Source organism: Chroicocephalus ridibundus, chromosome 17 (assembly GCF_963924245.1).
Source record: "Chroicocephalus ridibundus chromosome 17, bChrRid1.1, whole genome shotgun sequence".
In the NCBI taxonomy this organism is placed as follows: Eukaryota; Metazoa; Chordata; class Aves; order Charadriiformes; family Laridae; genus Chroicocephalus; species Chroicocephalus ridibundus.
This window is the reverse complement of record NC_086300.1, coordinates 2,082,416-2,098,773: the sequence shown is the minus strand read 5'-3', so window position 1 is coordinate 2,098,773 and position 16,358 is coordinate 2,082,416. Positions and strand designations below refer to the sequence as shown.

General features: G+C 56.6%; 1 protein-coding gene across 2 annotated transcripts; it reads right to left on the bottom strand.

The window, feature by feature from the left end:
* Window positions 1-3,135: 3,135 nt before the first annotated feature.
* CBX1 (chromobox 1) lies at window positions 3,136-16,138 on the bottom strand. Of its 2 annotated transcripts, none has more exons than XM_063354229.1 (5): window positions 15,979-16,138; window positions 6,991-7,166; window positions 6,313-6,490; window positions 5,479-5,573; window positions 3,136-4,798 (listed from the first exon to the last, which is right to left on the bottom strand). In XM_063354229.1, exons 2-5 carry the CDS (start codon window positions 7,128-7,130, stop codon window positions 4,654-4,656), a joined length of 558 nt encoding a protein of 185 aa, XP_063210299.1. In that variant the 5' UTR covers window positions 7,131-7,166; window positions 15,979-16,138; the 3' UTR covers window positions 3,136-4,653. The 2 variants fall into 2 exon arrangements, with proteins under 2 accessions (XP_063210299.1, XP_063210300.1); XM_063354230.1 differs by having other exon boundaries at window positions 6,991-7,163.
* Between the last annotated feature and the right edge of the window lie 220 nt (window positions 16,139-16,358).

The following is a 16,358-nucleotide window of genomic DNA, read 5'->3' as shown; positions in this document are numbered from 1 at the left end:
ACCCAAAAGCGCGCTGCCGGCCCCGCTCTGCTCCCTGAGGGTCTTCCCCTGGCATTCCCATGGGACAAACATCATTTTCCTGCGGATTAAACCTCTCTGTACGGGACTGTTAGAGTTCATCTGCTCCGTCTGCCGGAGTTGAGCCCAGGCCAGGCCACAGCTCAGCCAAGGGGAACGTGAAGCATTAAAACACACACTCCGAGGTGCTTCCTGTCTCTCTTCCTGGGCTCTAGGGTATTTATTTCAGATATTCCTTCAGGGGCTGTTTTAGACCATAACACCGGCTTGCAAAAAACCCCGCACGGATTCCCCCGCCCCGGTGATGCTGTGAGAAGGTTTCAGCCCTCCCCGTGGTCACTGTCCCCTCCCCGAGCGGAGCAGGGACACAGCAGGGGAGGACTCTCTGCTCTCCCTGGGTTCTGATCCCCCTGTGCTGCCTCCCCCCCGCAGAACGGGACCTTTTACTTCCCGGCTCCGCTCCCGCACTCACCCATCTCCCCGCTCCCGCACGAACCCCCCAGCAAACCCCCATCTCCCCATCCAGAGGCTACAGGTGAGCAAAGCGCCGGCCCCCAGCCTCCGCCGCGGCTTCAGCGCAGCAAAGCCCAAGCTGAGAACGAGCCTGACAAAATCCGTTCCCCTCTGGCTCCCTGCCCGTCAGAGCCCGCGCCGGGCGGCCGAGCACCGGCCTCCTGCGGGCAGCGAGGAGGGGGCGGGCGAGACGGGCGCTTCGGCAGCTCCTCTCCTCCGCCGCTGTCACCCGTGTGTCACGCCATGCGCCGTCAGCGGCGCCGGCTGCCTGCCAGCCCCTAATCAGGTGAAGTGCAGACCTTTCATTCGCCGTAGCAGGAAGCACTTAGCCACCAGCGGGGCCTCCTCCCTCTGATCCCGGCCAGAGCCACGGCTCAGCGGCACTTTTAACTGGTGTCCGGCTGCTGCCCGAGCCCTCGGCGTGGTTTCTGCCGGTCTCTGCGGCGGAGGAGATGCCTCTGCCCTTCCCTGCCCGGCTTCTGCCAGCCCTGGACCACTAAGCCTGGGCGAGGACCACCTCACCATCATCGCCCACAGATGTCCGAGCACGAGGTGACCCATCCTGCTTACACAGCGCCACAGAGACAACCGGTACCCAAAATCCTGCCTGCAGCTCACCAGGAGCCCCCTGGACCCGGTGCGTCCGCAGTCCCACCCCCGGGATGGAGCAACGCGCATCTTCCAGCTACCTGCTGCGATCCATCGATCGCCCGGGAGCCTCCCCGGGGAACCGCAGCCTTCTTACGTTCAATTAAGTGGACGATACCCCTTCCATCTCTAGCAATTAATACAGGTTTAATTGCTGCTCGTGCTGGCTGCTGGGGCAGGGCAGACATTTCGCCGTCCCACTGGGTACAGCCTGTGCTGTTGCGAATAACCCGGATTTCAACTGGCTGCGTAGTTTTGCAGCTCCGAGTGCCAGCGAGGGGCTGACAGAGCCCCCGTTCAGCCCCAAACACCACCCAGAACCTGCCGGCCTCTCCCTGCTCCATCCTGCACCCTGCAAACACCCAGAAACCTCTGTGCTGGAACCACACTCCTCCTCCCTTGGCTTCAGCCCACTCCGCCGTCCGTGCTACTGCTGAGCAGAGGACGGGCCTACTCTTCTCCAAGCACAAAGCTTATGGCCTTCAGCAAGTCCGCACCGAGACTCAAGCAAAGCCGTCTCCATCTTCAGCCAAACGGTCACCAGAATCACAGAATCTTCAGAGCTGGAAGGGACCTCTAGAGATCATCCAGTCCCACTCCCCTGCCAAAGCAGGATCGCCCAGAGCACGTCACTCAGGGCTGCATCCAGGCGGGGCTTGAAAATCTCCAGAGAAGGGGACTCCACACCCTCCCTGGGCAGCCTGTTCCAGTGCTGTCACCCTCACTGTAAAGAAGTTTTTCCGTGTATTTGATCGGAACTTCCTATGTTCCAACTTGTGCCCATTGCCCCTCGTCCTGTCACTGGGAACCAATGAAAAGAGTCTGGCTCCGTCCTCCTCCAACGCACCCTTCAGATACTCGTATGCCATAATAAGGTCTCCCCTCGGCCTTCTCTTCTCCAGGCTAAAGAGTCCCAGCTCTCTCAGCCTTTCCTCAGAAGGGAGACGCTCCAGTCCCTCAATCATCTTAGTTGCCCTACGCGGGACCCGCTCCAGCAGTTCCCTGTCCCTCTTGAACTGGGGAGCCCAGAACTGGACGCAGTATTCCAGTTGTGGCCTCACCAGTGCAGAGTAGAGGGGGAGAATGACCTCCCTCGACCTACTGGCCACACTCTTCCCTATGCAGCCCAGGATGCCATTGGCCTTTTTGGCAACAAGGGCACATTGTTGGCTCATGGATAATTTACTGTCTACCAGGACCCCCAGATCCTTCTCCTCAGAACTACTTCCCAGCATGTCCACCCCTAACCTGTACCGGTGCTTGGCATTCTTCCTCCCCAGGTGCAGGACCCTACACTTGCTTTTGTTGAACCTCATGAGGTTCTTCTCTGCCCAGCTCTCCGGCCCGTCCAGGTCACGCTGGATGGCAGCACGGCCCTCCGGAGTGTCGGCCACCCCTCCCAGTTTGGTACCATCAGCAAACTTGCTGAGGATACACTCTGTCCCCTCGTCCGAGTCATTAATGAATATACTGAACAGAACCACTGCCAGGGCTTTAAAAACCCAGCCGTAAATGCAAAGTGACAGAGTCTGCTCGATGTTGGGATGAGAACTGAAGAAAAGGTCACTTACCCCACTGCCGGTGCCGGATCCCGGCTAGGAACACACGCGGCGCTCGCTCCCGGCTCAAGCAGCATCTTGCCGCATCAACGGAGGTCCCGAATCACAGCTCCTCCTCTTGTCTCCAGGGGCGAGACTCGACTCGGGCCTCTAGACACTAACCTCTAGGACACTGCTCTTCTCCAGATGGAAGTCAACACAAATCAGAACCTGCTGTCAGCTGCTCCAAAGCTCCTGCCGCTGTCGACACCCAGACGGGAGCCACCGGCTAAGCGGGGCTGCGCCAGAGCTCCCCTCGCGGAGAGGGACCCACGGCCGCAGGCTAACTGCCCTCCGTCACCTGCGCTACACCTCGTCACTCACCTCCCGCACAAAGAGCTGGTAGAGAAGAAAAAAATCAGGATTATAAATCTAAAATTTTATTGAGACAAAAACTGACAGAGCTTGGTATGAAGTTAAAATCCAAACACGTACTTTACATTTAAACAACGTTTTCACAGAAACCTAAACACATGCTTTTAAAAAAAGGTTTGTACAATGCAAGTCTAGATACATACCACCCTACAAGGAGGTGCCAGGAGTCTGGTGGGGCTCATGACTCCAGACATTAAATAGTTCAGTATTCGTAATAAATCTGATTTGAAAAAAAAACCCCTCAGAAGGTTCAGGGTCACGCATCCGGCTCCAGCACCAAGGTCTGGCCTCCTACAAACAATCACTTCTTATGGGAGAATACGGAATTGATTTTTTTTTTTTTTCTTGTGCTGCTGTTGGTTTCCTCTCCCTCCCACAACTAAAGGGCTCCCAATGCTGCTGGCTGGACAGTCGAATTCGGGGGAGAAAAGGAACAAGTAGTCAAGCCTCTTTCCCCGCCCAATTTTGAGAAATAGCACCTTATAACGGAAAGAAGGGTAGAAAGGCTTTTAAAGGGTTAAAATCCATTCCCCCCCCCGCACCCCACCCTCCCACATACAATGCATGTGTCAGTAACTGGCAGTTCTGGACAATACGAATCACAAGTTTGCATTTTCACAAGTCTCCCCTCATCCCCCCCCCCCCCCAAAAATTGCTCGCAGGGTTTTGAGGATCTTGGCTCCAAAGCTTTGGACATTCACAGTTTCAGTCTCACGTCACTGTCCTGTGTTCTGTCATCAATATTGGGTGCTTTTTTTTTTTCTCCCCCCCCACCCCCCCTTTTTTTTTTCTTTTCTGAATTCAGGTTCTAAAGAAGATCTGGAAATGATCTGAAACGTTGTCACCAGACCTCATCTCCCTCCCTCCCCGATTAAACAAGAGACCAATTTCCCCACATCCCTCCCCCCAGCCCCTCAAACCGATACACCAGTAAATAGCAAAAGAAAAAAACAAAAAACCAAAAAAAAAAAAACAAAAAACCAAAAAACCTACACACATGCTACGCCGTAAAAATGCAGAGTTAACACTATTGGGAAGAAGGCTGTGGGTTGCTGAGATGGTCTTTGAAGAACAAGCAGTATCCATCTGCACTCCCCCTCCCCAGCCCACCCATACCAGCGAGAGTCCTTCATGGAAGGGGCTTTGCTTCCTCTACCACAAGCTGCAAAATAGTCAGCCTTGAAACAAACACCCCAATTCCTCCCTCCCAAACCCCCCCGGTATCCCCCCTGCCCTTCCCTGTCCTTCCCTTCCCTTCCCCCTTCCCTTCCCTTCCCACCCCCCCAAGACTGAGCCGGGCTGGTTTGAATCTGTACACAGCATGAAGCTGCAGAAAGCAGTTGAACAGCTGCAGGGCACAGAAACCATACTGGTCTCTTCAAAGGGCATCTTCTTCAGCCATCGCTACGCTCCCAACCGAGCAGAGCTGCGTTCTCTCCCTCTTGCTCAAACCCACAGTTCAGATCTTTATACAAAGGCTGGCCAGGGCGGGTGCCAGGGGTTAGTTCTTGTCCTCTTTCTTGTCATCGTCCTCTGAGGGGTAGGAATGCCATGTCAACCTCTCCTCATAGAACGAGATGACCACCTGGGGGCACTTGATGTTGGCTTCCTTGGCAGGGACCAGGTCGGCCTCGTCCGAGTTCTTCCTACAGGCCAGAGCAGAGGTGCAAGTTAGGGGGCTGCGGAGGGGAGATGGAAGAAGTGGAGACCGGATTAAAAATCAAGAAGCAGTAGGTAAACAGAGTCCCCGAGCTGCTCAGGGGATCTGAGCGATCCCTTCCCGAGTGGCTCTGGAGCGGGGAGAAGCAGCACGTGAGCCCAGGAAAAATTCAGGCGTCAGTTCAGCTCGGTGTTGTCGGGGATGGGGAAGAGAAGCCAAATCAAAGCTGCGGCCCTGCCCTCAGCCACTCCGTACTCCTGAGACGGTGCAAAAGCAAACGGCTCCCACACCTACGCCGGACTGGTGTGGCTCCCACCTGCGCCAGCGACAAGCCCTGTGTCACTACGGCCGAAGGGGACGTGGTCATGGTCAAGGCTCTCCTCTGGGTGCAGCCTTCCGAAACTGCAGCCCGCACACCATGACGCCACGCCCCTCTCTCTCCCCAAGCTCGCGCCTGCTGCCGGGGGACATCTTAAGAGCCACACAATCCCGAGGGCCCTACCTGCTCGTTTCACATCCACGTTAGCCTCAGCGCAGAGGGTCACCTCAGGCAGCAGTGCCATCGCGAGAGATTTCATGCCAGGTAGCAGGGACTCCCCAGGCGCAGGTCCTTCCCTCTCTGGCACAGAATAAGTGAAGAAGTGACAGACACAAAGACACACTCACCACTTCATCAGGAACATGAGCTCCCCGCTGGAATCCGTGGCACCAATGATTCGCTCTGGCTCAAATCCTCGGGCAAAGCCTCGCGGTTTCTCCGACTGAAAAGAGACAAGTTTCCACTTGAAGCATCGCAGGGTGACAGCCACAACCCTGTTTCTGGTCACCAGGACACACTGGTGGCTGTTCAGAAGGGCTCTGGTGCTCAGACCAAGGCCAGTGGGGAACTGTGACGACCACCCAGGTGTAAACCCACTGCACAGAGGTGACCTCTCTCTGCCAGGCCCCGGGGCAGCCCAGCGGAGTGCCCTGCTCATGCAGCAAGCAGAGGATCTGATTTCCAAGGCTCTGCTGGTCAAACTCTCGTGCTGGCCAAGACTCGTAGCTCCTGGGATGAAAACCAGACGGCAGAGCCTTTTTACTGCCCCTTTTCCCAAGCAAACATGAGCCCCCTGAGCAGGAGGCTCTCTGCTCCACCCTGTTCTCTCTCTTCAAGGGGCAACAGGTAACTCCTGCCTCTGGTTTCACCCCTTGTGTGGTTCTTCAGGAGAAGCTGGGGCTCTCTACCCTTCTGGTTCAAGATCTGGCCTTTCCCTTTAGTGCTAGGGCTGGCTCTGGATTCGCTCAGAGGCCTGGCTTAGACGACAGCTCGTGCCTCCTTCCGAAAGCTACAGCTTTTCAAAAGCACTTCAGCGGTGTCTCGTTGAAGTGAAATCATTTCCCCTCCGTGCAGGAGAAGAGTTTGACTGCGGGTTTGGAGCGTGGCTGCTCCAGCTGCTAGACACCGTGCCAAACGCAGGGGTACGGAGGTGAGCACTGAAACCACCCCCCCCGCCTCACCTCCTCCTTCTTCTTCTTTGGTTTGCTCTCCTCCCCTTTATCCTCCGTGTCAGACTCCGCTTTGCGCTTGCTTCCCTCGGACTTCTCGCTCTCGTGTGCGGTTTTCTGGGACTGAAGGAACTCTGCAATGAGGTCTGGGCAGTCGAGGTTCTCCTCTGGCTCCCATGTGTTATCTTCACTGCAATCAAAGACAACAGCTTAGTTTTACATACGGGCAGCTCGCTGCAGCTTTCCCTGCCAAGAAAAGTCCTGGGCACCAGGTCACACGGAGATGCCGAGAGAAGCAGCAGTCTGGATGAGGATGTCCTCATCCCATGAAACAGGACCCTGCCCCGATCCAGGCTGGGATACCAGAGGGCAGGGCAGTTATTTCCCTTTTCGGGAGAGAAACGCAATTCATTTTATCTGGCTGCCTGTTTCACACAAGGTTTAAGAGGGGGAAGCCCCACCACGGCGCTGCACAGCCTGTTTGCGAGACAGAAACGGGACTTTCTCGCCCAGGCTGTGCTCTCGTCGCCCTGATTAGAGCTCGAGGCATTTAGCACCGCTGTTTTTATCACCACGGCTGCCCTTGGCCTGTTAGCTTCCTTTTACAGACAAGGAGAGAGGCGCAGGGAGACCGAGCCACCCGCCCGGAGCCTTCGGGAGCCAAAGGCAGAAGAGAAGGCAGGCACTTACTCCGAGAAGCCTTTCCACTTCAGCAGGTATTCCACTTTGCCCTTTACCACTCGCCGATCCAGGACCTTCTCCACCACATACTCCTCCTCCTCTTCCTCTAAGACCTCTTCTACTTTCTTCTTGTTCTGTTTTTTTCCCATTGTGCTGGCCAGTTTTTCAGCTTACGGGCGACGCTGCTAAAAGAGGAGAGAGAACCACATGTTTGTGTCAAGGTCGGGTTTGCCTTTGCCGGGCAGCAAACATACTGGGTACGCAAGAGGCAAAGCACAGCACAGGAACGCTGCTTTGGAGAAAACGGGCGCCTACAAAGTAGGTAACACACCAAGAGCTGGGCTGGGCTGGTCCTGGAGCTGGAAAGGCCAACAGGAATCTCCAGCAGGAGCTGCTGCACTTACACGACACCATTCTGACACCCGGCTTTGGCCTTTTTGTCTCCCCAGCACCTTATTTCACCTACTCCACCAAAACCCCACCTGACTCCACCCATACTTTGTCCCCGCTCTCAGTACACCGTGTCTTGACCTTGCTGCTCCCATTGCTGCCCACTGACCTCTAGGAATGAAGCGGCATCCCACGTCAGCTGCTCCACACCTTGTCCTTCCTCTGTCGAGTCCCACGCGTCCCCCCTCAACCTGCTCCTTCCTCACCTCGCTGACCTGCCCTTTGCTTAGCCCAACCCCGCCTTGAGCGGCAGAAAGCATTTGCAGAGCTGTACAGCAGTGGGGAGAAGATACCATGCCGCTGATATTAACTAAAAGGTAACAAATAGTTAATCCAAGTTAAATACAAGTCACAGTCCCTGATACCGAGCTCCCAATATTCATTTCTTTGCTGGTTTATGGATGTGCACTCTGGGATATTTATCTAATTCACCAACCCAGAAAACGTTTTTTCCCCCCCGTATCTTCCAGAGCTGTTTAGACAGTCAAAAATTCCTGCATATATATCCAGTGCTTGCTGGGAAGCGTGAGAAGCGATGCAGAGCTAGGAGAACTCCCTGGCCCGACACAGCCCAAGGCTACCTGCCGCAGACGCCGCAGCACACAGGTAACGCGTGACGTGCGGCCCTCGGCGCAGCTCTGCCTTCCACTGGCGCGGGGTGGGGACCGCGGAGGAGGAGCAGCCCTGCCAACACGCCGGGTGCTTCCCCCAGGCTGAAACGAAACACCTCAGAGAGCCAAAAACCACAGAGAGGCCCCGCTTCCCTGCTGAAACCCAGCTTGGACCATAAAATCACCACAGCCGGGCAGATCCCGGGTCAGAGTCTCCCCCCGCTGCTGGGGGGGATGGCCATGCGCCTCGTCCCTGCCCTCTGTGGGGCAAGTGGTTCTGCTAAAAACACCCCTGGTCCTTGCAAACGCTCTCCAGCCGCTTCTTGGCTGGTACCAGTTAAACCGACAGGTCCCAGTTCTGTAGCCGAGACCATGAGCCACCACACAGCCCCGCCAGGGGACAGAGGAGGCCACAAAAACCATTTGAAGGCTGGAGCCCCTCTGCTGTGGGGACAGGCTGAGAGAGCTGGGGGGGTTCAGCCTGGGGAAGAGAAGGCTCCAGGGAGACCTTCCAGCCCCTTCCAGTCCCTAAAGGGGCTCCAGGAAAGCTGGGGAGGGACTCTGGAGCAGGGAGGGGAGCCATGGGATGAGGGGGGACAGTTTTAAACTGAAAGAAGGAAGACTCAGACTAGATCTAAGGAAGAAATTTTTTACGCTGAGGGTGGGCAGACCCTGGCCCAGGTTGCCCAGAGAGGTGGGAGATGCCCCATAGAAATCATAGAATTGTTGAGGTTGGAAGGGACCTTTAAGATCATCAAGTCCAACCTTTAACCTACCCTGACAAAAGCCACTTCTAAACCATGTCCCTAAGTGCCCCATCTACCCTTTTTTTAAACACCTCCAGGGATGGTGAATCCACCACCTCCCTGGGCAGCCTGTTCCAACGTTTAATAACCCTTTCAGCGAAAAAATGTTTCCTAATACCCAATCTAAACCTCCCCTGACATAACTTGAACCCATCCCTGGAAACGTTCCAGGCCAGGTTGGACGGGGCTCTGAGCGACCTGGTCTGGTGGGAGGTGTCCCTGCTCACGGCAGGGGGTGGAACTAGATGGTCTTTAATGGTCCCTTCCAACTCAAACCATTCTGTGTTTCTATGATCTGCTCACGTGGGAAGGGCTTTTTCTTTAGGTTCAAGAAAAATACAGAGCCTTCGAGTACCCCGACCTCATCACCAGCCTCTGCTCCAAAGAAGTCCGCGCAGCCAGCCCAGCGCGCCGAACAAGTTGCAGTGATTTAGATCAACCAAAGGGTCAGGAGGTTCTGAGTCTCCCCATCTGTTATCTCCGGTAGGCAGCCACGCCAGCACGGAGAGCCGCTGGCAAAGCTGGCAACGGGACCCAGACTGCCTGAAACCAACTCCGTACCTCAGCCTCCCCAAACCCCACCCTGATGAAGAATTGCCCGAGGAGCTTTCACAGCCCAAACGCTGAGGAACACTTCTTTTTTATTCCAGTAAAACACGGATCTTCTGCCAAGCAAAATGACTGGTGAGCAGGTCAAACATTACCTGCCTGGAAACTTTTCGTTTTGGCACTCGGGTTATCACAAATCTTCTAGAATAAATTTCATATGGGAAAATCTATGCAAACCGGGGCTGGTTTATACGGCAAAACAAAGATCCTGCAGATTTACGCTGGCTGAAGGAGATGTCCGAGCTCAGCAACAGCCTCAGCTCTCGGGGTACAGCTGGACAGGCTCCCTTGTGCGCAAGATGCTGCTGAGCTGAGCAGCTGCTGTTAAGAGTATCCTTCAAAGGAGAAAGCTTAAAACCAAGCCCCACAAAGCTCAAAAGACGTACGGCCAGTTCTGACCAGCAGAAGCCACAGCAGAGAGGACGGGAGGGAGCAGAGCCGAGCCAGCAGGCTCCAGACCACGCCGTCTCTGCTGCTATCTCTCAGATGGGGCTTGAGGGCAGCGAGGAGGAGCGTGGAAGAACGCGGAGGAAGAAAGCAGCACTCCCCCACTTGGCAGGCGCTGGACCAACGTTTTTTATACTTTGGACCCTGCCATTGCACTGCTGCTTTCAACCCGACCTTGGCGCAGAAGCTGTGCCAGCGCCCGGGCTCTCGCTCCGCAGGGCGTTCAGCCTCCAGCCGCGCTTGCTGGCAGACGGACATCTTCCCTTTACACCCCACCCCTGCAGGCACCAGCCGTGAGCTGACCACAGCCCCCTCCTTTGATAGCAATGTTGGGGCAGAAGGAAGAACGAATGCCTTCCCCCCCACCATGGCACCCAGAGCTGGGGCTACTCGCCAGCCAGGCAGAGGACTGGCAATAAAAGCCAGCCAAAGTGGCTACCGTCTCGGGTGTTTAGTGGTCACTGGGCAAGTCAGGGGGTCCCAGAGCCCAGGCTTTGCATCACAAGCCCTTTCCTCCTTCTGCTCATGTTTAGCACAGACACCTCCCCTGCCTTTCTCTTGACTGGTGGGCTCCGAAGAGGGGTCGGCACCTGAAGGGGCTGCAGAGCAGACAGGGACAAGGCAAGAGCTTGTTCTGCTCGTGCTGCGCGTTGGTTGCAGAGCTCCAGCATCCGCCGAAGGTGAAAACTAAGTCCCCTCTAAGTGTTAAATGAAGTGAGAATTTCCCTGCCCTCTACAGACCAGCAGCTGAGGTGGTGGTGGGGATATCGCCCCATAGAACCTTTATTCAATGCCAGAGGACACCCAGCCCCCCAAGGACGAGGTTTTATTGCCCTATTCAATAGGGGGGAAAAAAACCCAACCACCTGGAAACAGCCCACTAAAACGGAGCTGTACAAGAACATGGACGAGAGAGGCTTCTCCCTCCTCAACTCCTGGGCTGAGATACACTGTCAGCATCTTTAATCAGACGCCGGACGGAGGCAAACCCAAAGCAGCGAGGCTCCCGGTGGCCTGCGGACTCGGCGGGGAGGAGGCCGGGCTGCCTGGCGCTGCCTCGGCTGGTGTGCAATACAACAATGTAAAGCCTCCGACCCACCGCCAGCATCTAATCCCCGAGCAGGAGCCAGCGCTGCAGCAGGAAGCCGAGAGATCGTGTTTCACTCTGGAATTCTTCAGGCAGTTCCTTCCTCCCGCGCAGGATGGCCTTCCTCCCCTCCATCCTCCTCCTCCAGCACCACATGGCCGACAGAGAAGGGGACCAGAGCTGAGCACGCCACGGCAGAGGAGATTCTCAAGAAGGTGCTGTCGCAGCTCCGACTACAATCAGCAAGTAAACTCCGAGACAGCCTGGAGAGGCGAGATCTTCCCCTCTCTCAGCAGGGACTTCTGTTCAGCTGCAGCCAAAAAGGACGTTAGTCGGACGCGCTGTGGTTATTGCTTGGAGATGGACTGGTTTTTAAGGCATCTAAGGGTGCTCAGACGGATTGCTGGGCCACTCCAGCGGCTTCGTAAGACGGCAACTGGATCCAAGCGTCTAACGGTAGAGGCTGGCCAAGGTGAGTTGCTAAAACCAGAGGTGGTGTGTAGGTGTGGAAAAGGAAACAGAGAGAGGCAGCAAAGCAATGCAACACTGCGGATCCGTCATTTTATTGTGGTGAGCACCGGGCAGAGAAGATGCAAATCCAAGGCCAGGAGCACTTTGAGAAAGAGCTTGCCAAGGGGAGGGACAAATATCCCAGTGCAAAGGGCTGCAGCAACCGTACCTCGAGCGCAGGGCAGGCAGCAACCTCTCTGAAGTCCCCGGTCACCCGGGGCCTGTTCCTTTCAGCAGATGTTCCCCTGCTTCTGCCAGAGGCATTTACACCAGATTACCAGTGTCCCCCCTTGCACGGACCCCCTCTGCCCCGTGGGTTCTCAAGATGTCTGCTCCCACGCAGGCACGGGGCCGGCGCCCCGCTGCCGAGCCGTCCCCTCGGCACTCACCCCCGCGGCGGGGACAACATCTGCTTTTGCCACCAGAGCCTGCAAGCCAGAAAGGTGCTCCGGGCAGCTATGGCCAAGCCATAGCTCCCAGTGTCTGCTGCGAGAGACGGTGCAGGTTTTAGCGTTCCAGCCAGCAGCAGAGACAAGCTGCTGCACAGGCCTCTCGCTGCACTGCAGTCAAAAACGCAGCTCCAGCGTGAGAAAGGAACTTCAGCTCCCCCCCTTCCTCGGGGGGGACGACACACGAACTCAGTGTGTGGCTTTATCTGCAAAGCATCTGAGCTGCTCCCCACACCCTCTTCCTCCTCGTAAGGAATGCCTCCATGGAACACAGAGCGCTCGACAAAGATTTCAGCCTTCTGTGACCGGGAACATCCAAACCCTCCAATTTTAGTTATTGAAAACAAACCACAGCCACCCAAAGCACGGCTGGTTTCTGGAGGAAGGGGGAGAGGTTGAACAATACCCGTCTATTTGGAAAGGCAGCGCAGGGAAGACTTACCCTGTGCTCTGCTCCCTCGACTCCAGAGCTTTCAAACAAACACATTTCACTCGCACCGAGTTTCTGTGCAAGGAGGTGCAGAACGAAGCCATTTCATTCCGCCTGGGCATTTTTGGGGAGGGCAGACGTTTACACAAGCAGGCTCATGCGTATAGAATTTGGAGCTAGATTACTCCTGCCTGAGAGAGATCTCATCGGTAGTATGCTTCCTAAAATTCAGCTTCAGTTTTATATAATTAATGTGTGAAAAAAGTTGGCTTATACCGAAAAATATGATTTCAAGACAAATTCAGGATGGGCCTATGCCAAATATTTCCATTTTCATTTGCTGCTTCTTACCTAACACTCAAGGCAAAGCTGAAATCCTTTGCGAAGAGGAAGGTAGAACAGAGAGACCGCGAAAGAATAACTTCTTGGTCTGCAGCTAAGAGGAAAAGGATCCAGGACACACCTAAGCCACTTGAAAAGAATTCAAACTCCGGTAAAAGGCCATGAAGAAAGAGACCCAGCAGGAAGGTACGTACAAAAGCCTGCGTTACTGGGGCAGGAGGAGCAGACGGAGGAGCAAGAGCCAGTGTTGAAGGCATGTCATCGCAGATCAGAGCGAAACACGTGCTGGTGTCATGAGATCTCCTGGAGAAGAGCATCCAGGTAGTGAAACCACCACCAGACAAGTACAAATACACTCAGCCCCGCTGGCTGGGACGCTTTCTTCGGAATCTGGTGAAGCTCTACCTAACACCCTTCCCGCGCCTGGCACTGATCTTTTCAGCAGAAAGTTTAACAAAGGAAAAGAAGACCAGCCTAAGAAGAAAAAAATGTGGAGACCCAGAGGTTTAATTTGAGTACAGACTAGTTCCATTAGCTGCATCTTATAGGATTAACAGTTCAGCTCAGCTTTAATGAGTTTTAGACTTAAAACATTTCCTCCTCCTGCCTTTCTCAAACTTGGCTGGGATCACTCCTCTCTTTAGAGACTTAGGAGCACGCCAAGTTTATTCCACATGCGCCAGGGAAAGGCAGCAGGCATCTTTCTTTTGAAGTGGGAACAAGCATGTTAAGTCTTCCACTCTCCAGAACCTGAAAACAGCAGAAAACGTTTCTGGAAAGTTTGAGTGAAAGCTCAGGCCTTTGAGCGGAGACCAAACTAAAGAAAAGCCATAGCCTTCAAGCTCAGCCACACCATTTCCAGTTAAACTCACAATCCATGAGAGAATGCACCTCTGGATTTAAGAGAAACACACAGGCAACAGTAGGAACGTTACCTCCCTGCTGAAAAAAGAGGTCAGAAATCCCATCGCACAGACAAGAATTTTGTTATGTGACGGCAGATACAACTTCTGAACTCCTCAAGATCAGATAAACGCTCACGAAATCAGAGCGGGGATTCGCGTTGCTCTTCCCCCTTTTGTATAAATATTGTCCCAAGTGCTGGAGGATTCCCAGCTCTCCAGTGTCCCCGACACCGCACTGCCTCCCTCCTCACGAGCAGCCCCAGGCCCTCCAGCACCATCCCCTGCCAGCCTCCGTGCCCAGGGACAGAGGGACCGCACCTGGGGACGTTACCCCCAGCAGCCCTGTGCCCAAGAGCCGCCGGCACTCGCAGGCCCTTCACCTGGTTATTTTTGCATTTCCCCGGCGCTGGGCAGCGGGGTTAGAGCAGCCACATCTGTTTCTCATCATTTTCACTACCAGCACCTCAAGCACTAATAGGAAACCGTGCCTGGGTTGCAAACCCAACGGGGACCGTTGATTACAAACATACCCATCGCAAACACCTTCCTCTCTCAAATGCGCAAGGGAATTTTTTTTGTTTTTAAGGGTTAATAAAATCTTTCACAGATAGAGCCTGTAACTATTCAGCCAGAAAGCCCTTTTATACTTTGATCTCTCAGTTTTATATGGACAACAGATGTGCTTGTCGCTTCCAAACGGATCACCCCCAATGCCACGAGCACCGCCCCATCTCTGGGATGCTCACGCTCACCCCCCACCCAAACGCAGGCCGCTTTCCCGTCCCTGCCACCTCCTCCACACCGCAGGGGAGCGGGTCAGCTTCCCAGCACAATCCTGAGCCAAACCCTGCTGCCACCCTCTTGGCCAGCCCCACATCTCAGCATCTGCCACTTCTCAGCAAAGCTTTGCCACCTCCTTGTCCGGAGACACAAATCCCATTGTGGCTCCATCGCCTTCCCTTTCCAGGAGTCCTGCTCTTCCCCCAAACACTTTACAACTCCCATTCCAAGCGTGGCGTGACTCCCCCAGCTCCCAAACCTCCTGCCTCAGCAAAGGAGCCGGAGAAAGCCAGCCGTGCCGGGGGGGCTGCCCCGACACCCACCCGCCACTGGGGAAGAGCAGGGACTCGACCCAAAACCAGGTCCCGCTGCATCTCCCCCCTTCCCCAGCACATCCCTGCTCCCAGCCTGCCAGCCACAACCCTCTTTTCCACCTCCTGCCAGCCCCACGCCGAGGTCTCCACAGCAGAGCTCTCCCTCAGCCCCAAGGCCCCGTGTCCCCCCAGTTCAGTCCCCAACAGCTCTCCTCCCCCCGGCCTGGCTGCCCTCCCACAGCCCGCTGAGCAGCTTCCCGCTCATTCTCCCCGCCAAAAGTTGACACTGGTCCCCTCCCCGCTCTCAGAGCAGCCAGAGCCTTTCCCTCCCTCCTCTTCTCCTCACCCCAGGGGCTCCAGCAGCGGTTCTTAAACCGCCACCCTACCCAAATGCCACCTCCTCCCCCGAGCAGGGACCCTGCTCCGGCCTCCCGCCGGAGCCTGCAGCCCCCCACCCACCCCCCCCATTTCCCCAGACCCCCTGCAGCAGCCCCTTGTTCCCTCCTCAGGCGCCAGCCCCCCAAGACACATCTTTCTCCTCTATCCGACGGCACCCCCTCCTTCTCCCCCAGCTCTTCCTCTCCCCCAGAGACCCTCTGGATCCACCTTTGTCCCCCACCCAGCCCCTCCTCGCTCCAGGTCCCGGTTTACCCCCGCTGCAGCCCCTTTGAGGGCCACAGCCCTGCCAACACCCCCAAACCCCCTTCTCGGGGGGGAACCCTAGGAAGGGTTAGGGAGAACCCTAACGCTTCTCCCAGCGCCCCGACACACCCCCCACTAACACCCCCTCCCCTCGCACCCCCAACTCCCCCTTCACTAGTAACCCCTTTCCCAGCACCCCCAAGCCCCAAACTCCACTAACACGCCCTCTCCCAGCACCCCCCTCCACTAACAGCCCCTCCTAGGGCCCTCAGCACCCCCCTCCACCAACAGCCCCTCTCCTAGCACCTCCAAGCCCCCCTCTCCACGAATACCCTCTCTCCCAGCACCCCCAACACCCCCTCTCCGATAACATCCCTTTTCCCAGCAGCCCCCCACTGACACCCCCCTGTGTCGGCACCCACCCCCCACGACCCCCCCCACCCCAAACACCCCTCCATTAACCCCAACGCCCCCAACATCCCGCCCCCACACACAAACCGCCACCTCACCGCCCTACACGCCACCTCCCGCGCACCCCCCCCGCCTCACCCAGTAACACCCAGTAACGCCCAGTCCCTCCCCACCGTCGCGCCCCCCCGCCCCCCTCCCGCTCACCTTGCACAGCCCCGCCAACGGTCGCCGAGGGGAAGGGGCCTGCGGGGCGGGTCGGGTGGCGCCGCGGGCCTGGCCGCGCTCCGTCCGCCTCCCTCGAACAAAAGAGCCCGGCCAGCCCCACTGCCCGCCGCGCACCACTGCGCCTGCGCCGCGACCCGCACCCGCCCGCCTGCCGCGGGGCACGCTGGGAGGCGTAGTCCTCCGCCGCGAGGTGTGCTGGGAGTTGTAGTCCTGCCTCTATCTTCCGCCCCGCTCCGCCGCTCGCTCCGCCGCTCGCCCCGCCGCAGCCTGTGCGCCGCCCCGGCGGGGATCGCGGCGCGGCGGGGCCGAACCCCTCGGGGAGGCCGCCCGCTGCCGCAGGGCCCGTACCGCGCCTCGCC

Bases quoted from the DNA above. Each gene is read 5' to 3' on its own strand.
- CBX1 (XM_063354229.1), bottom strand. From the start codon at position 7,130: ATGGGAAAAAAACAGAACAAGAAGAAAGTAGAAGAGGTCTTAGAGGAA. The intron at 6,491-6,990 runs GTAAGTGCCTGC...CTTTGATTGCAG, and splicing joins AAGTGGAAAGGCTTCTCGGA to TGAAGATAACACATGGGAGC. The intron at 4,799-5,478 runs GTGAGTGTGTCT...TCTGGCCTGTAG, and splicing joins CTCATGTTCCTGATGAAGTG to GAAGAACTCGGACGAGGCCG.